General features: G+C 44.5%; 1 protein-coding gene across 1 annotated transcript in view; it reads right to left on the bottom strand.

Moving 5' to 3' along the window:
* LOC309566834 (keratin, type I cytoskeletal 19-like) overlaps positions 1–21,499 on the bottom strand; it is a 91,352-nt gene that overhangs the window by 20,165 nt on the left and 49,688 nt on the right. The window contains exons 2-3 of the mRNA XM_082272151.1: positions 15,759–15,841; positions 2,184–2,340 (exon numbers count right to left, since the gene is read on the bottom strand). Coding sequence (XP_082128277.1) covers positions 2,184–2,340; positions 15,759–15,841 — 240 coding nt within the window. The remainder of the gene's footprint in view (positions 1–2,183; positions 2,341–15,758; positions 15,842–21,499) is intronic.

Here is a 21,499-nt window from a genome sequence, read left to right on the forward strand (position 1 = left end):
CAAATCCTTTCCTTTGACATCTACCTAAAAATGTTCCTCAATTTATACAATCTTAACACTAACTACAACTGTTTCATCTTAGTAGTTTTGATGAAAAAAATAAACTTTCAAAATTGTTCCTCCTACCTAAGGAACTTACAAAGAGTATGGTCATGTGTAACTCTGGTTGACAGATTATTATCTTACTCACCCAAGATTTCAGGTGCCTGATGACTAGTTGGCATTTTAATCCAGTTACACAATTGAAGTATTTGAAGTATTTGAACTCCCATCTTACTAGAATGGAACTGTAGAGAGCCTTAGAACTGGACTTCAGGGGATCATAGAACTGGACTGCAGAGAATCATACAACTAAACTGCAGGGGGCCATACAACTGAACTGCAGAGAACCATGCAACTGAACTGCAGGGAACCATGCAACTGAACTGCAGGGGACCATACAACTGAACTGCAGAGAACCATGCAACTGAACTGCAGGGAACCATACAACTGAACTGCAGAGAACCATGTAACTGAACTGCAGGGGACCATACAACTGAACTGCAGAGAACCATGCAACTGAACTGCAGGGAACCATACAACTGAACTGCAGAGAACCATGCAACTGAACTGCAGGGGGCCATACAACTGAACTGCAGAGAACCATGCAACTGAACTGCAGGGGGCCATACAACTGAACTGCAGAGAACCATGCAACTGAACGGCAGGGAACCATGCAACTGAACTGCAGGGGACCATACAACTGAACTGCAGAGAACCATGCAACTGAACTGCAGGGAACCCTACAACCGAACTGCAGGGAACCCTACAACCGAACTGCAGGGAACCATACGATTGGGCTGCATGAAACTGAACTGCCGAAGATCACAGAACAGAACTGCAGGGGACCATGGAACTGGACTGCAGAGGGACATTAAAATGTATGACAGAGGAACATAGAACTGGTTTCATGTAAAAATGCAGCCACTGATTCAACCACCTTATTCACACATTACCCAAGTAAAAGTAATAATCGCCTATGTAGCACCTAATTATTGTCTTATCTTGTAATTAGGTCTATAATCTGCCCAACAACCAGACCAGGTATTGGCATCTAGGTGCATATTATGCCAGGCAATTTACTGTGAGATACAGAAGCATGACCAGTGCTTTAAGTGGGCCGGTATGCACTGGTACTCAGTACCGCCACTTCCAAATATGGCTCTTGAGCATACCGCCAACTCTCCGTGCGCCTTAGCGTACCAGTACGCTCATTTTGGACATCTGCACCCTCAATTGCCCCCCACAAGAATATTTCCCACTCCAGAGTCAGACCAGTCACCACCAGTGAGTCCCCCTGCCCTGGAGTCCCAGCCCAGGCCAGGGGGCGGGCTCTGTGGGGACCCTGATGTGGGGTGGGGGGGGGGGGAATTTATAGGCTATAATATAGTACCGACACATCTTTTGGGCCACTTAAAGCACTGAGCGTGACCAAGTAGTGATGCATGTGTGTCATGGATCCTGGGGGCAAAATCATAGGGTCCCCAGGTTTGGTAAACTCTACCTTAAAACCAACATTTGTATTAATATCTGAACAATTCTATAACAATAACAACAATTCAGCACAGTTACTGCTTTCCTAGAAAAACGAAGTCCTGAAACCTTCCAGCCTTAGTCCTCTCAGTTAACCAATATAAAATATAATTTTGTCTCTACATTTTCTTGTATATTCCATTTACTTTATCTACAGTGATGTGGTTATGGTTTATGCCCTGACAGATCCCTATACATTCCAAAGCACTAGTTTTCTGGGTCACAAAGGCATCACATGATCTGGTATGGCTCTTTGTATGAAGGCTTGGTTCCCTTGCTCATATTTTAAGAAACCACTTCATTCTTTTTCGGTATCATTGTGTCTGCGATGTACAATTAATCTATTGTTAGTTGGTATGCCTGGTTCTCTGCCCATATCCAGTTAAACATGACAGCTAGTAAAACCAGACATATTGTATGCAGAACAATTATTTTAGTATATGGCTTAATAGTCTAAGTTATTCTTCAGACTAGGGAACCAAACTGATACATTGTTTGTTCTGTCCTGTTTTGTATAATTGAGAAGTCCCTACTGGTACAATGCTAGACTGGGAGCTGTTCATGTCTTCTGGATAGTACAAAGCTTATGCAGTGAATAGACATAACAGTACCTCCTCATGGCTCTTCCTCATGTAGATCAACTGTTTCCTGATTCCTTCTACCTCCATCTCCAGGTCTGTCCGGACAATAGTGAGGTTATCCATCACTTTGCGCAGGCCCTCCACATCCGTCTCCAATGCTGCACGAAACGCTTTCTCTGTGTCATATCTGAAACCACAAGACAACTATTTTTCAACTGCACAACAGGGTCATTTTAAACTTGCATATGGCGGAAATACTCAATAAAAAAAGAATAAGAAACTCATGAAGGTGAGAAAACAAATAATAACATTAAAGAAAACACTTTTTTCTGCTGTCTGTGACCCCATTGAAGAGCTTTCCCATTACTTCCAGTTCCAGTGGCACAACAATTGAGAGGAAATCTTTTCAAAGTGAGAGTGCATCCAGTTGTCAGCAGAATGGGTGTCCCCATTGGAAAACTTCCTCTGATCTTTTTTTCTGATGACATCTGTCAAATTTTGGGTTTCTTGTGACTTTCTGGTGGTCACCAGGAGAACCAAAGAGGTTGAATCTCTCTAGCAGGGACACAGACAGTGGCGGCCCGTGCATAGGGGCGCCAGGGCGCCACCCCCCCCCCCTAAAAAAAAGGAAAAAAAAAATGACAAAAAGAACAATAAAGTTATGAAAAAAAAGGTCGGTTTGCCGGCCTATGTGGTGGCTAAAGGGGGGGTGGGGTTTACGACCCAGAAGAGGCGCCGATTGGCTGCCTTCTGGGGGCGTAACCTGGGCGCAGGAAAGAGCGCTTGGCCACCCCCACCTTCGTGATATCCTGTCTGTGATTGCTCCAGTCTCCAGCCTGGACCAATCATCATCCATGACATCCGATCGCTGACGTCGCAATGGGGGCGGTGCCGGTGCGTGCGTCAGTCACGCACCGTCACCGCTTCCCGCCGCCCGGACCGATCGGAAGACAGAAGATTGAAGATGACGAGACGAGCAGCGCCGTGGACGGTTCCCAGAATCCCGCCATCCCGCCGCCGTCAGAAGGTAAGTGATTGAAGCTGACCTGTGCCATCACCCGTGCCATCACCTGTGCCATGCCTATACCATCACATGTGCCATGCCTATGCTATCACCTGTGCCATGCCTATGCAATCACCTGTGCCATGCCTATACCATCACCTGTGCCATGCCTATACCATCACCTGTGCCATCACCTGTGCCATGCCTGTACCATCACCTGTGCCATGCCTATACCATCACCTGTGCCATGCCTATACCATCACCTGTGCCATGCCTGTACCATCACCTGTGCCATGCCTGTACCATCACCTGTGCCATGCCTATACCATCACCTGTGCCATGCCTGTGCCATGCCTGTACCATCACTTGTGCCATGCCTATACCATCACCTGTGCCATCACCTGTGCCATGCCTGTACCATGCCTGTACCATCACCTGTGCCATGCCTGTACCATCACCTGTGCCATGCCTATACCATCACCTGTGCCATGCCTATACCATTACCTGTGCCATGCCTGTGCCATGCCTATACCATCACCTGTGCCATGCCTGTACCATCACCTGTGCCATGCCTATACCATCACCTGTGCCATGCCTGTGCCATGCCTATACCATCACCTGTGCCATGCCTATACCATCACCTGTGCCATGCCTGTACCATGACCTCAAAGTCACGCAATTTTTTTACTGCGTTTTTTGCCGCAAAGCAATACCTATTACATTTTTCTTTTTGCGCCCCCCCCCCCCCCAAAAAAATTTTGAGCACCAGCCGCCACTGGACACAGACACCAATAACAGGGATATCCAGGCAGCTCTGTTAGTGTAAAAAACAAAAGGTCCCAGAGCTGAACTTTGTGGCGCCCACACTGTGTATTGTCACAAACCAATCCGGTGTGGCCATCAAAAGCAGTGCAAAATGTCCATCCAACAGGCAACCAGGAGAAACAGCGCTATCCGGATGTTGGTACAATCATGGCAGTTCTCAGGTAATGAACAAACCGGTGGATATGATAAACAGTTTATTGACAACCAGGAAAGACAGAAGTGGATAAACATCAATTAAATTGCTGATACAGTACCAGGCTGTCCTAGTGCAATGGGGATCAGGGGATGGCTGCTGGGTCCACTGGATGGAGCAGGGAGGGCTACTGATGGATGGTGTTGCTGCTCAGAAAAGCTGTGGACAGACAGGAGCCAAACCGGGCCCGCCAGCGCTCCTGCGTGACATCACGAGACTCGGAACCACAGGTTGGAAGTTTCGTACCCGGAAGCAGGAAGGGCCAGCCTGAAATGCATGGGGGAAGCGTTGCCATGACGACGCGTTTCGCATGCATGTGCTTTATTAAGTCACAGAAGAGAAGGCAACGGTGTAGTTTAAAGACCAGAAATGAGGTGGGTGTGGAGTGCGCAGAGCTAATGAGTGTCCCCAGCAGACGTTACCCATCACTACCTACTTGGCCAGATATAACAACAATAAACTCATCATGTAGAATATTATATAAACGTGATACAAATTAGTAATTAATTTAAGTAAATAGCAACTTCATTCGTTAAAATATTAGATTAAGACACATGTGTATACTTAAAACCAGATATTAATATGAATATTAAGTGTTAAAATATTTGTCACGGCAACGCACCCCCATGAGTTCCAGGCTGGCCCTTCCTGCGTCCGGGTACGACACTTCCGCCCTGTTGTTCCGAGTTGCGGTGACGTCACACAGGAGCACCAGCGGGTCCGGCTTGGCTCTCGTCTGTCTGTGGCTTTTCTGAGCAGCAACACCATCTGTCAGTGGCCCTCCCTGCTCCATCCAGTGGACACAGCAGCCATCCACTGATCCCCATCGGACTAGGCCAGCCTGGTACTGTATCAGCAATTTTAATTGACGTTTATCCACTTCTAACTTTCCAGATTGTCAATAAACTGTTTATCGTATCCACCAGCTTGTTCATTACCTGAGAACTGCCATGATAGTACCAACATCTGGATAGCGCTGTTTCTCCTGGTTGTGTGTTAGTGTTAATGTATACTTTTAACTTTTACTTTTAGTATATAGTATAAAAAAAACATGTATTTCTGCAACTGCTAGGCATAGGTGCAGTGTAAAGCCCGCTGAAAGCAGCCCTATCAAGATCAATGACTGGCTGAATCACACGGCAACTATCATTAGGAACAGCATACAAAGTTCAGACATCCTATATTTCACACTGTCATTTATTTTGGCAGGACTGATGGCACCTGTGCCTCCCGGGTGCTGGAATATGCCCAGTTTTTATGCTCTATGGGAAAAATGCCTGAGCATGAGTCCTTTTAAGGGCTGGAACACCACTAAAGAAACAAAATCCAGTCTGTCTTTTGATTTATCTCTAAAAGCAGGGCCAGAGTGTAGAAAAAAATTAAAAATGGTATGCCTATGTGCACACAACTAAAAATTGTTAAATAAGAGCTGGTGCCACTAACTGACCAATGCAACAAAAAAATGTGATGCAAAGAAATGTTGTCACCTACTTCTGTGTCAAATTATAGGACCTGAAAAACCCATACCAATATTTCTGCATCAGAATAAAATGATCCACCACAGATGCCTATCATTATTATTTTGTTAACAACATGCTTTATTGGGTTTTAAGAAAGAACAGTACAAGTAATATAGTCATTGCATATACATGCAGATTAGTAAATCTTGATCTGTACAAGTTAAGATAAAGGATTCCATATTTTACAGCTCATCTATGCTCGATATTTCATGGGGGGGCACATAAAGGTAGGGAAGTAAGGAGAAGAGAAGGAGGAGAAAAATTTGCAGGGTGACATCTCTGTTCGAGAGGTTGAATATAGAAAGGGAGGGAAAGAAGCTGACAGTATATAATTTGTAGAGAGAAATAGCCGCACTCCAACTTGAAGGTGAAAAATATAAAATCTGTTTTATTCGTATCCAAAAGATAAAGTCAATTCAAAGTCCATAATATCCATAATATAGTCAGAGACAAGAGATGAACGCATAGTAGTTGACGCGTTTCACGGATAAACGTCTGCTTAGTCGTAACCAGTATATAATTTGACCCAGGCTGTTGCAACGGCAAAGTGAGGCCCTTGTGTCCGTCGCCCCCCTCCAGAGGAGGAGAAAGCACAAGAGTCAACGTCCTAAATATTAGCTAATATTCATAATCATTTTTAACCACTGACTCCACTGAAGGATCTCGAAAGAAGCACACCAACCAAAAACTCAACCTTTTGAGAAAACAGTCAAGGAGTCATCTATCGGCAGCTTTGTCCTTGTCTGAGATAGTGTTGCAGTAATTTACTATGAATGTCTTCTATTCGGCTTCTATTCATGTCATTCCACTCACTACAATTAATTGTTGGGGAAAAACAAAAAGTCTTATTCATCTCTGTACTTTATTAATCATGTAATTAAAGTGTTATTTCCATTGCCAACACTTTTATTAATTATTTGTCATTTCTCTACCATATTTTCTACTTATTACTAGTATGTTTAGGCCCCCATTCACACTTGTACATGCAATTTTGGGAGGTTTTCATGTATTTTCATTTTTGTTTTAGTCAATGGAAAGCTAGTTATTAAGTGGAAGAGAGAAAAGAATTTGTGCGAAAAACAAGAAAAACAAGTATGTGACAAGTATGTGAATTTACAAGTACTTCCATTGACATCTACAGGGGCCAAAAAAGTGAGACTCTGCCCCAAAGAAGCTCATGTCTTTTAAGCTTTGAGCATCAAGATTCAAGGAACACAATGCTTAGGTGTGAATGGATAGCACTCAATATAATGAGAATCTTGATGTTGAGCGTTGAAGCGCTTTGGGAAACACAATTCAAATCACTTTGTAAAATGCCATCAAGTAGAATAGAAACCCCTTAAAATGGGCACAGCAAGAGGGCCAAGCCAGGAACCCAGCCCAGATACCTCACCAATAGGGTCCCCAAGAAATGGAACACACTCTCAGGTGTTTCAACTCTCCAGCAGCAACTCAAAAATGGAAAATTGTATCAAATACTTACCGTAATTTTCCATCCCTGAGGCCAATCTATGGCAAAATACATGTGATATTGCTCCGTCCTTATGTCCACACACAGAACCTGTTTAAATCATAAAAGGAATGCTAGTGCAGCCTTCCCCATTCTCCATAAAAACAACAAGATCAAAAAAGGGAGGGTTCATATGTTGCTATGGATTGGAGTCAGGAAAAAAAAATTATGATAAGTATTTGATAGAATTTTCTGTTTTCCTGATGCCAACATAGTAGCATACATATGATAAATAACTAGCTAAACAGGGAGGATTAAAATGTATAATCAAACATTATTACAATGTACATAGAAGCCTGGACTGTCATTATGTCGAAGTCCAATGACATACGAGCCCCTGGATCTTACCAGCTTGCTGCTTTGCAGATGTCTCCATAGACAGTTTGCATGTGTGGCTACAAACGAAGAAGTAAAAATGGACCTATTAGCCTCTATCACTGGTAAAGCCACAGGTGAAAGGAAAAAAACTGCAGACAAAAGAAAAAAAAAAACGAATTGCTCACACAAAGGAAAAATAACGAAGCCTAATGAAGGTAGAGGCAAGTGAGGAAAAACAAAAAGGGATAGCGCAAACCTGTGGGAGAAAAGAAAAGGCAGCACTAACTCCAGCACCAGGATTCAGCTGTGCAGGTGTGCAGAGAAACAAATGCAGCATGGGCTCCAGCAACCAAACACCAGCTCAGGTGTGCAGAGAAACACATGCAGCATGGGCTCCAGCAACCAAACACCAGCTCAGGTGTGCAGAGAAACACATGCAGCATGGGCTCCAGCAACCAAACACCAGCTCAGGTGTGCAGAGAAACACATGCAGCATGGGCTCCAGCAACCAAACACCAGCTCAGGTGTGCAGAGAAACACATGCAGCATGGGCTCCAGCAACCAAACACCAGCGCAGGTGTGCAGAGAAACACATGCAGCATGGGCTCCAGCAACCAAACACCAGCTCAGGTGTGCAGAGAAACACATGCAGCATGGGCTCCAGCAACCAAACACCAGCTCAGGTGTGCAGAGAAACACATGCAGCATGGGCTCCAGCAACCAAACACCAGCTCAGGTGTGCAGAGAAACACATGCAGCATGGGCTCCAGCAACCAAACACCAGCTGTGCAGGTGTGCAGAGAAACACATGCAGCATGGGCTCCAGCAACCAAACACCAGCTCAGGTGTGCAGAGAAACACATGCCGCATGGGCTCCAGCAACCAAACACCAGCTCAGGTGCGCCACATGAGGTTCTGACATCTCTACCACCAGAAGGGGCTCTCTACCTTTTGTTGGTGCATTTAGCAATCTAAGATGTGGGACTGCACCTGGGAGAGGCTGAACCCAGACGGACTCGGACTCATTCGGTAGGTAGGGACTTATCGCAACATCACGGTCTTGCGGGTGTAGATCTTGAAGCCAAAAGATGAGAACGGGGGAGGTTGCTCTAACTTTCCTTTCATAGATTTAAACAGGTCATGTGGGTCGATATAGGGGCAGAGCTATATCACATGTATGCTGCCATGTTGCCATCAGGAAACTGGAATATCAGTTCTGGGTGCACAGACCCTTTAAGAAAACACATGATGCCACTAGATGGTGAGAAGTATAATAGGATTATAATTTTTTTATGATACTTAGCGCAATGTAGTGGCCAAATGTAGCATTTTCCGCTTTACCGTACAGAAAATAGCCTAATAAAATTAGTTTTTTGCCTCATTTGCAAAGAATGAATGTTTGTGTACTTTCACTGGCTGTAGAATCGGCCTTGCTGCATTCTAATTCAGAAAATTCTAGCTGGCTGTCATGCTGATCTTCATGCTTCAGTACTTCAAGTCACTAACCCAGAACAAAAAATGCAGACTTATTCTATATGACTATATTAATTAGACTTTTTATTTATCATCGTGTATACTATAATACACTGTTCAAAAAAAAATTAAGGAAACATCATGATTGATATCTATACTGATATGGACTGTGTAATGTGTTAGGAATGAAAGGATGCCATATCGTTTGATGGAAATGAAAATGATCAACCTACAGAAGGCTGAATTCAAAAACACCCTGAAAAATCGAAGTGAAAAAATTATGCAGTAGGCTAGAAAATGGTACTCAGTAGTTTGTATGGCCCCCACGTGCTTGTATGCATGCCTGACGATGTCAGGGCATGCTCCTAATGAGATGACATATGATGTCTGGGGTTTTTGCTCCTAGATCCGGACCAGGGGATTACTGAGCTCCTGAACAGACTGGTAGTGTCGGATCGTCCGAAACATAATGTCCCAGAGGTGTTCTATTGGATTTAGGTCAGGCGAGTGTGGGGGCCATTCAATGGTATCAATTCCTTCATCCTCCAGGAACTGGCTGCATACTCTCGCCACATGAGGCCAGGCATTGTCGTGCTCCAGGAGGAACCCAGTACTCACTGCACCAGTGTAGGGTCTGACAATGGGTCCAAGGATTTCATCCCGATACCTAATGGCAGTCAGGATGCCATTTTCTAGCCCGGTAGGGGTCTGTATGTCCCTTCATGGATGTGCCTCCCCAGACCATCACTGACTCACCACCAAATCCGTCATGCTGAACGATGTTACAAGCAGCATAACCTTCTCCATGGCTTCTCCAGTCCCTTTCACGCGTGTCACATGTGCTTAGGGTGAGGATGTCTTCAGGCCACGCCCCATGAAGTCTGTTTCTGATCGTTTGGTCAGAGACATTCACACCAGTGGTCTGCTGGAGGTCATTTTGTAGGATTCTAGCAGTGTGTTAATCCTGTTCCTCCTTGCACAAAGGAGAAGATACCAATCCTACTGATGGGTTAAGGACCTTCTACAGGTCTTTCCAGCTCTCCTAGAGTAACTGCCTGTCTCCTGGAATCTCCTCCATGCTCTTGAGACTGTGCTGGGAGACACAGAAAACCTTCTGGCAATGACACGTATTGATGTGCCATCTTGGAGGAGCTGGACTACCTGTGCAACCTCTATAGGGTCCAGGTATCGCCTCATGCTACTAGTGGTGACACTGACCCTATGCAAAACTAGTGAAAAACAGTCAGAAAAGATAAGCAGGGGAAAAATGTGAGTGGCTTCCACCTGTAAAACCATTCCTGTTTTGGAGGTTGTCTCATTGTTGCCCATCTAGTGCACCTGTTGTTAATTTCATTAACACCAAAAGCAGCTGAAACTGATTAACAGCCCCCTCTGCTACTTAACTGACCATATCAATATCCCAGGATTTAAGGATATGTTCACATCTAGGCACAGCGTTTTTGTGCAGAACGCTCAGATCTGAACAGGGGCCATTGAAATGAATGAGAATTGTCTTGTTGAGCATTTTTAGAGCTAAGGCTTAGAGCAGAAAATCACCCAAATACGCCTAGATGTGAACAGAGCCTAATTGACTTGATGCCATACTCTGATTAAAAAGTGTTCCTTTAATTTTTTAAACAGTTTAATGTGTAGTGAGGATATTTTCTGCTTCTTTTTCTGCTTCTTCTTTTTCTTCTTCTGCTTCTTCAAGAATCCACAGCTTGCCTCCTGAAGCTGCTATGAGCTACACTTTCTATAATGCCCCATACACACGTGCAGATTATCTGAAGACTTTTGTCTGCAGACTTACCTTTTCTATGTAGTGCAAGGGCCTGCCGGATTGCATACAAATTGAAAGTGTTTAGGTTTGACCTCATATTATATGGTTTTGGTAAGTCTGCAGACAAAAGTCTGCAGATAATCTGCACGTGTGTATGGGGCATAAGTGTTACAGGATGCTTCCAAGAAGCCATTTTGTTTTGTACATGTAGCAGGATTCCCAGCCGTTTTGCTGGATATTGGTCCGCCTGGGTTATCGCTAGCAACAACAGCACATTTGTGCATGTTCTCCACGTGTGAGCACTGAGACAATGACCAGTCCACTATCTTTGGGTTTTTGTATTTATTGAGAATTTGGATGGGAGAAAAGAATGAGTAGGATATTTCTTTGGCTCAACTATGCACAAATTGCTAGGGACAACTGAGAAATGCTGATTGGCGCTGACTTGACGCTGGCTAAATGCCGGTCAACGCCGGTTGACGCTGGTTAACGCAGGCTTGCTGCCTGTTAACTCCAAACTGACTTTGGACTGCTTTCTTGCATAAAGAAGTCCCCTTTGAGCTCCCTTAAAGTGGAGTTCCACCCATTTTTAATAAGTTGGATTACATAGATGTATGTAATTCCCTTTAAAACAACTTTTACCAATGGAAACTTTTTTTTTCTTTTTGCTAGTAAATACCTTATTTTCTGTTTTATTCATCCTCTCCTCACTTCCGGGTCCGGTCGGCGATTACGACATTCGGCGATTCGCAGGGTGTGCTGGGATGTATCTCAGGGCAGGAAATCTCACATTATTACACAGGGGATGAGCTGTACTGCGTGCTCTGCCCCGCCTCCGCCCTGCCTCCTCTCAGTGAGCTGTACTGTATGTATTGTATTGAGGCCGTGCTCCGCCCCGCCTCCGCCCCGCCTCCTCTCAGTGAGCGAGGACTGAAAGCATTATATCCTCACTGAGCTCACTGAGAGGAGGCAGGGCGGAGGCGGAGCAGAGCACGGAGTACAGCTCTTCTCCTGTGTAATAATGCAAGATTTCATGCCCTGAGATACATCCCAGCACACCCTGCGAATCGCCGAATGACGTAATCGCCGACCAGACCCGGAAGTGTGGAGAGGATGAATAAAGCAGAAAATAAGGTATTTACTAGCAAAAAAAAAAAAAAAAAAGTTTCCATTGGTAAAAGTCGTTTTAAAGGGGATTACATACATCTAAAGTTACTAAAATGGGTGGAACTCCACTTTAAGCACTCCTTGCTGAGGTAGCTACTTGTATGACTGCTGCGCTGCTGAACACTTCAGGGTCCACACCGGCGCTCCTTTTTACTCACTTATCTTAGGGGCTTAGACACTGGCACCCTCTTTCTAAGCCTTCTCTACTGGTTAGCTGGCTCCCGGATCCCTCTGACCTTCTGGAGTGGTCCCCTCTTCCAGGCAGACCCCTGGGCAGTTTCGAGTACAATACTTTTTTCTGGAAACTTCTGCCTCGCAGCTCCACTCGGTCCACAGCACTTTGGATCCCTCTCTGCAGCTCAGCTCAACCTTCGTCCTCTAGGCCGACTGCCCAGGACACCCTCACTAGCGCTGACAGGAGGAGAGACAGCCCTCACCCTCCTCCTGGGACTCTGCTTCCTGCCAAAGACACTCTGTCACATGCTCCCCTCAGACTTATAACTCATCCCAGGGTGCATTGCTGCAAACTCTGCCCACTGAGATAGGCATTAGCCCTGGTGTGCTATTGGCCAGGTTTCCTCCACTGTCCAATAAGAGCCCTCATTGGAAACAGTGGGTAGACTCCCTAGGCACAACAGGTCACACCTGAAACATGTGACAGCCTAACTCAATGATCAGCCCCCCCCCCGATATGCAGACAGGGCCACCTATATGCTTTTTCACAGCACCTACCTAGGAGGGTGCTACATACACATTGTAGTCTTTAATACACAAATCTACTATGGTAACCAGTAAAATAAATACTGTATGGGTGGGTCTAGAAGGACATAGGAAGGAGAAGCAGCATGAAATAAATAACAGGCTATGACTCTTATATATCCACACAATAACATATCATTTCCAGGAATTGGTGTCCCCTCTAAAAATGAGATCATTTATGAGAACTGTGCTACATTCGTTATGGAAGTGCAACATTCCTTATTGTGGAACTGGGCTGGAGACGAGGATTCCCCAAGGTTCCACATTCTAAGCTTATTAATTTAGAAAATCTGTGTCCCTTTTTTTTACCTCCTTAAATGCACATGGCCGTAGTTAATTTATTGATGTCATCTTTGCAGGACCCGGCTGGATTTTGCATTAAAAACCCATCTTATGGTCAGTAAATGCTTCCATTTACCATGTTTAATCATCACCGAAATTCTTCTTAAATTCACTGAAGATCAAATTCAAATTGAGGCACACACGCATGTATGCGTGTACATGCATTTGTAAGTGTTTAGATGCCTACAAGCGTAAATCACTGATGAAGATGTTTCTATTTTGATTCTTTGGATCCTTATGCAGCACAACTTATTCATGGAATGCAACTGTGTGAATGAGCCCATAGCAATTAATACTGCTGCGTTCAGGTCTATAAAAAACTATAGTGAAAATAGAAATCCTGAGTCGGCTAACCCGGTCGGAGCTAGTGGTTTGAAAGGCATGACAACCCATAGGAGGGGACTGAGCTCTGGTGAATGTGGGACCGTAAGGGGAGCACGGATTTTGGAGCACCACCATTGTCACAGATTTTCACTCAAAGCACCTTCACTTAATATTCAATTTATTTTTAGAGGATCTTCAGAGGACTCTCTCTTTTTTGCATAGGATATTGTTTACATTTTGATACGGACTCTTGGAGTTCTATGGAGCATTTTAAATATAGCACTTGTCACTTTTATTTTTATATTTCTATTTGTATATGGTACTGCTTGCCATATAGTCACAGTTTCGCTTTTTGGAGTTTATGCACTTTTACCAGCACCTGTCACTTAACCACTTTACCACTGATCACTGTGCTGCTACTGCAGCAAGGTGGCTCGTTAAGGTCTGGCGACGTAGACCTTCGTCACCAGACTCTCCCCTCTCTCGGCGGCGCGCACGCAGCGGGAGTTGGGCCAGGGGAGGAGATGCCGCTCTTCCCCGATCATCAGGGATCGAGTGAGGAAATCCGCCCGCTTGTGTAAACAAAGCGGGCGGATCTCCTATGTGACAGGCAGGGACAGATCACAGGATTCAGCATAGCTGAACCTGCGATCTGTGTCTGTGTCACACAATCCCCTCCCCCCACACACATCAGTAAGCATGAGGCATACATTTAACCCCTTGATCACCAATAAAGTTAACCCCTTCCCTGCCAGTGTCATTACAGTAACAGTGCATATTTATAACACTGATTACTGTAGTAATGTCACTGGTACCCCCAAAAGTGTAAAAAATGTCAGTTAGGGGTCCGATCTGTCCGCCGCAATGTCGCAGTCCCGCTAAAAATCGCAGATTGCCGCCATTACTAGTAAAAAAAAAAATAAACAATAAAAATGACAAATCTTTCCTGTAGTTAGTAAACGCAATAACTTTTGCGCAAACCAATCAAAATACGCTTATTGTGATTTTTTTTACGAAAAATATGTAGCAGAAAACATATTGGCCTAAAATATTATAAATCAATTTTTTTTGGGAATGTTATATAGCAGAATGTAAAAAATATATTTTTTTTTTTTTAAAATTGTCGCTCTTTTTTTCAAAAAATAAAAATCGCAGAGGTGATCAAATACCACCAATACCAGCCAATACTTCAGTTACAAATGAACACAGTGAGTGATCCATACTGATCACTCAGGAAAGGAAAGGGTTGGTAAATATGACATATTTTCGGGACCCTTTCCCCACTCTCAATCTTGAAGGATCCTATTGCGTTCTTGCAGCTTCTGGCGGGAAGTAGAGGATGGAAGCCATGAGCACTGCGGAGGTGGGGGGGGGGGTCACTCAGGGGGGCCTGGGCAGCAGGGGGAAACGTATGGTGCACAGGGAGGATGATCAGTGGAGGGGCAAAACTGGAACAGATCCTTTTTATGGCTCTCTCTGCAGCAGCTGAAAGCCAATAGGAGGGAGAGGTGAAATAGCCAGCTTTCAGCTGCTGCAGAGACAGCATTACAGGGGATTTGTTCCATTATTTGCCCCCCTGCCGCACAGATCACCCTCCCTGCCCACATCTGATTCACCCTGCTGCCTGGGCCCCCCTGCTGGCCCAGGTCCCCTACAACAGGACAAGTGCTACCCCATTATCTACGGCCCTGGGGATGCATCTTCAAACACTGCATAGAATACAATGTACAGAGGTGAAAATGCAGCCTCAAGCTTGTCTTCCAGGATTTCTGAGTATATCATTATTTCAATGCATTCTGATTAATAATTATGATTAGAATTATTTTATTTAAAGTGTTACTAAACCCAGGCCCCTGTATTCAATATATGTGGTCTCCCACAGTACACAGAACATGGAAATCAAATTATTTTAGTTAATATAAACTGCTACATGCCTTTTCTCATCAGCAGTATATAGCAGTCTTGTGACTTCTATTAGTGTCTGGTTGAAGCTTGTAGGAGGAGTTTTATTTCTCCTCTGACTGTCCTATGAGACTGCATGACCCCTGACTTTCTGTGTGGACAGTGTGGAATGGCCCTGTGCTGATCACACGCACCCTCCCAAAATAAATAAATAAATAAAACTTTTTAGCAATACACACCAAACTGAGCATGTGCAGAGTGCCTCCTAGGGCTTTGTGCTATTAGCAGATGGATTAGGAACAGTAAAAGAAGAGGAGGATCAGAGAAGACAGGATCAAACAGCCTTTTTTATGCAATGCAGAGGATTAACCCCTTAGGTTCCACAGTGAGTATAACAAGCATGCTTTACTGCATATACAGACTGATTTTAAAAAGCTATGTTTTAGAAAGGTAGCCCAGAAGGCAACTAAAGGTAAGAGATGGACATACTTGCGTTTGAAGTCATCTAAGGCCAGCTTGGCATTTTCCATCTGAAGTGTTAGCTTAGCATCGTTTGCATGTCCATTGAGAAGCTGTAAACAGAGAGAGAAAGCAAGAATTAATTCAATCTAATAAAAAAAATAATAATAAATAAATAAATCCAAAATAACAAGAGATAGCAGTCAATAAGTTACTGCAATCTAGACAGTTTTTAACCACTTAAGCCCCGGAAGATTTTACCCCCTTCCTGACCAGGTCCTATTTTGCGATTCGGCACTGCGTGACTTTAACGGACAATTGCGCAGTCGTGCGATGCTGTACCTAAACTAATTTGACATCCTTTTTTTCCCACAAACAGAGCTTTCTTTTGGTGGTATTTGATCACCTGTGCGATTTTTTGATCATGCGCTATAAACAAAAAAAGAGCAACAATTTTGCCAAAATAACAATATTTTTCACATTTTTTTATATGAAATTCCCCCCCCAAAAAAATGTAAAAATCAAAAATTTTTAACATTTTCGGTCAACTTGTTTTATGCTACATATGCTTGGTAAAAAAAAATCACAAAAAGCGTATTTGGATTGGTTTGCGCAAAAGTTATTGCGTTTACTAACAAAGGGAAAGATTTTTGTCATTTTTGTTGTTTTTTTTGTTTAACGCGTAATGGCGGCGATCTGCGATGTTTTTTGCGGTACTGCGACATTTCGGCGGACAGATCGGACCCTTGACTGACATTTTTGACACTTTTGGGGTTACCAGTGACATTTCTACAGTAATCAGTGCTATACATATGCACTGTTACTGTAAAATTACACTGGCAGTGAAGGGGTTAACTTTCTTTGAGAGGGAGAGGCTATGTGTGTCCCTAGGGGGCGTGATTCTAACTGTGATTGGCTGTGGCTTGAGGTGTAGGAACAGTGATCAACGGTTCTACATAGTAGAACCGTATAATCACCATTCATACACAGGGGAGAATGACAGGCGGCTTGTTTACATTAGCCGCCTGCCTTTCTCCCTCTCCACCGACGATCGCGAGTGACAAAATCAATGGGCTCAAATCACACTGCAAAAGATCGCATTAGAGTTGAACAGGAATGTGGTGCGATTTCTGTCTGAATTGCATGAGATTTCCCGCACCGCTCCTGTGTGGTTACCTTAGGCTGAAATCACTAGGCATGTGCGGTTCGTTCCATTCCGAATAAATATTTTATGTCCGAATATCCGAATTACTGTATAATTCAAGTTTACCGAATGCTCCGAATAGCGAAACGAAGTTCGTCCAAATTTCCGACATGCGGAATGAAATTAGAATTTAATTTTACATCGAATTCCATTTGAATTTGGATTGTAAACATATTTCTGAAATCAGTGTTATTAAAGTACTATTTAGAAAAAATGCTGTTTTTGTAAAGCCAAAGAGTCATTATAATCATTTGATGAAGATTTTTCTTTTGTTTGTTCACTTTGCCACATTCGAATCGCAAAAAATAAATAAAACATTTTCGAATTCTAAATTTATCAATTCGACCGTTTCTAATAAAAAAAAAAACGGTAAATTCAATGAAAATTCAAAAAGATAAAAAAAATTCTGAATACGAATCCTAGCTGAATTTAACAAAACAAAATAACCTAGATTAACGAATAGAACCAAAGCAAACCCAATTTTTTCGTCATGCACATGACTTGGAAATCACTATGACAAGCCTGGGTTCACACAGGAGACAGAATGCGATTCAGATAGGAATCATACAACATTCCTGTTCAAATTGCATGCGATTCTTTTGCAGTGCAATTCAAGCTTTCCATTAATTTTATATGGGCTCAAATCACACTACAAATGTATTGGTTTTGGTTATCGGAGCATTTTCACAAGAACTCATGAATATACTCGGTATCGGTATTGGTGCAACCCTAATAAAAACCCTTTTTGCTTATGATCTTTACCTTGATACAGCAGTTAAATCTATCAAATCTATCTATTAAAGGATTTGTATTTCTGTCTAATCAGTCCTGAGATTCAGTGCCAGTTCACACAAATGTGATGCGGGAATCCTGCGAATCCACTGCGGGTTCACGCATCGCACTTGACTCGCAGACCAGTTCACACTGCCATATGCAAATCGCTGGGGGTATCAATACAAGTTAACAACACCCCCAGATCAGTTCGCATATCGCAGTGTGAAATCTCTATTTGGACATGAATCCGATCGCATAGGTGTGAAGGTGTGAACACCCATGCGATCCGATTCTGGTACGGACCAAAAAAGGGGTCCTGTGCGACTTTGGTCCGAATGCCAAGCGTATTTAGCCATACATTCTGTATGGCTGAATTCACAACTCAGACATTGCATGTGATTTGCAGAGCAGTGCGCTCCGAGTCACATGCGATGTCTGACATCGCATATGTGTGAACCGGCACTTACACAGCTCTTGCAACCAGCACAGCCAGCAATTTCTCTGTTTCAGCTAAAGAATACAACCCCTAGCCTGCTGAATGGATGGTTGGAGAGCAGAAGATGACTTATTAGGTAATCTCTCTGCTCATTGCTCTTTCCTCTTATCAATGTGTTCCCTGGCATCTTAAAAAAAAAAAAAGCTGTGCCTTTATAGAAACCCTCACTGCATCATGCAGAATGACAGCAGAACATACATGAAGTAAAACAGGAGTTATTTCTTTCTAGGTTCAGACCTGTTCGGTTGTTGTTTACTGAAAAGAAAGTGTGGCCACACACACAGGGCCGGATTAAGAGCATCATGGGCCTGGTGCTGAGGATTTTGGTGGGCCTTTTTATGAAAAAAAATAAAATGAAAACGCAAACATTTTTTTGTCAAAATAAATTAAAGAGAGTGAGAGATGCAGGGCCATCTTACCGAATGGGCACGCTGGGCAGTTGCCCAGGGGCCCCACTTGCCCGGGGGGCCCCACCTGCCCAGCGACCCAGCCCCAGCCAAGCATTAGTCCTGATTCCCACGTGCATCTCGCCGCCAAACTTAGCAGGTGGCAAGCGCCTTTCGGCCCTGCGCTGCTGTCAGGCCACTTGGGCCATGGAGGGGGAGCCCACAACTGCAGGAATGTCTGTCCACCTCCACGGGAACAGGCGCACACAGTCGAGTCCGATTCTCATCCTAGCTGTTATTAGCCTGGCACTGCTGTACCAATAAATATTGCCTTATCGATAATTTGCATTTTTATTCTCGTGGGCAATTGTGTAGGCAGGGCCCCAGTGTACTGCATTGCCCGGGGGCCTACAATGCTCTTAAGATGGCACTGGAGAGATGGGTTGAGAGAGAGAGAGAGAGGGGGCTGAAAGCGAGGGGATGAGAGAGAGAGAGGGGTGAAAGTGAGAGCGAGAGAAAGAAAGAGAGAAAGAGGTGGTGAGAAAAATGGGGATAGAGAGAGGGTGAGAGAGAGAGTGGGTGGTAGGAAAGAGGGGGTGAGAGAGAGAGTGGTAAGAGAGAGGGTGGGAGGAGAGAGGGGGTTAAGGGGGCGAGAGAGAAAGGGTAGAGGGGAGGTGAATCTGTGGGGGGGGCACAGTATAGTACAATACATGGGGGTAATAGCAAAGTACATTACATGGTGGGCACAGCACACTAAATGGTGGATACATGGATACAGCACATTACATGGTGGGCACAACACATGACATAGTGGGCACTGCACAGCACATTACATGGTGGGCACAACACAGCACATGGTGGGCACATCACCTTATATGGTGGGCACAGCACATGACATACTGGCACAGCTGAGCACATTACATGTTGGGCACTGCACATCATATGGTGGGCACAGTACAATATATGGTGGGTACTGCACATGGCATGGTGGGCACTGGACAGCAGATTACCTGGGGCACTCCACTGCACCACATTACATTGTGGGTGCAGCACATTTCATGGTGAGCACTGCACATGACATGGTGGGCACTGCACAACACAGCACATGACATGGTGGGCACTGCACAACACAGCACATTACATGGTGGGCAAAGCACATGACATGGTGAGCACTGCACGCCACAGCATATTTTATAGTGGGTACTGCACGGCACACGACATGGTGGGCAATACACAGCACATTACATAGTGGGTGCAGCACATTACATGGTAGGCATTGCATGGTGCAGCACATGACAAGATAGGCATAACACAGCACATGACATCGTGGGCACTGAACAGCAATTGACATGGGAGGCCTTCATGGCATAGCACATTACAAGGTGGGCAATACACATGACATGGTGGGCAGTGCACAGCACATTACATGGTGGGAACTGTATATGACATGGTAGGCACTGCTGCATAGCACATTACAGGGTGGGTACAACGCATTACATGTTGGGCACAGCACATTACATGGTGGGCACTGCATGTGACATGGTGGGCACTGCACAGCACACGACATGGTGGGCACTGCTGCATAGCACATTACACAGTGGGCAAAACACATTGCATGCTGGGCACAGCACATGACATGGTGGGCACTGCACGGCACAGCACATGTCATGGTGGGAACTGCACATGACATGGTGGCCACTGCATGGCACAGCAAATTACATGGTGGACACTGCATGGTACATCATATGGCATAGTGGGCACTGCTCATAACATAGAGGACACTGCATGGCACAGTACATTACATGGTGGGCACTGCATATTACACTGCAAGCACTGCATGGCACAGCATTTGACATGGTGGGCACTGTATGGCATAACACATTACATTGTGGGCAATAGGGAACACATTACATGGGGGAAAGCAGCAGTCTCTCCAACAATCATCACAGCCCCCAGGAGAGTTTTTGCACAATCCTCTCTCCCTATTTACTAACCTCATTTCAGCAGCATGAAATATTTCCTTTCTCCCGGGCTTCTGCTGATTAGGATGACATCAGCACCCCTCCCCCAGACAGCTATCTGCATCTCCTTTACACTGAGGATCTGTGTGAGTGTAACAGATCCTGTGATAGGACCCAAGCATCGGCAGGAACAGGACTCAGCTGCAGCAGCTGAGACTTCTCTCCTTCACGTTTGCAGGGACTTCTTCTTCAAGACAGCACACATAGCTATCGATAAGCCACTGGCATAGGCCTATATTCAGGGAGGGGCCTGGAGCTGCAGCTCCAATAGCCCCTATGTTAATCCGGCCCTGCACACACAGAAGCTAAAATTCAAAGCTTTGCATGCGTAGGTCGCAGTTACAGGTACACGGACACCATAAAACACAAGAATTTTAGGATTTCTGAAAGGAAAACATGGTAATGCTACGTGTCCATTCTACAAATGGATAGGCGTTCTTTCATCTTAGCCTTTGTTTTTCTCCTCTCAGGTTTCAGTAGTATTTCCTGCAGGAGTAGCCCAATATTGTGCTGGTTTGTGTCAGTGACAAGGCGTGGGCTTCATGTTTGAAGTTCCAGCAATAACTTGCTAATGTAAATGTGTTAATCCATGTGTGGAATATTAGAACAAGGGTGGGACCCATGCAAGCCTGCCATGTGAACAGCCGTCAAACAAAACATCTATTTCAATTATTACAAATGATAAAAGTAGTCTGACCTCAATAATGACTAAACCCTAACAGATACCCAATCGCTTGAGTATAAAGGATACAAAGTACACAAACCGCGTCATTCTATAGGTGGGAGGGAAGAGAAGCTTTCCCACAGCAGCCAATCCAATTCCATGGGTCATCTTTGTAGAGTAGGATTAACCACTTAAGCCCCAGCCCTATTTCAGACACTTTTTGTTC

The sequence above is a fragment of the Pelophylax lessonae genome (assembly GCF_965119305.1).
Source record: "Pelophylax lessonae genome assembly, chromosome: 11".
NCBI classification, from domain to species: Eukaryota; Metazoa; Chordata; class Amphibia; order Anura; family Ranidae; genus Pelophylax; species Pelophylax lessonae.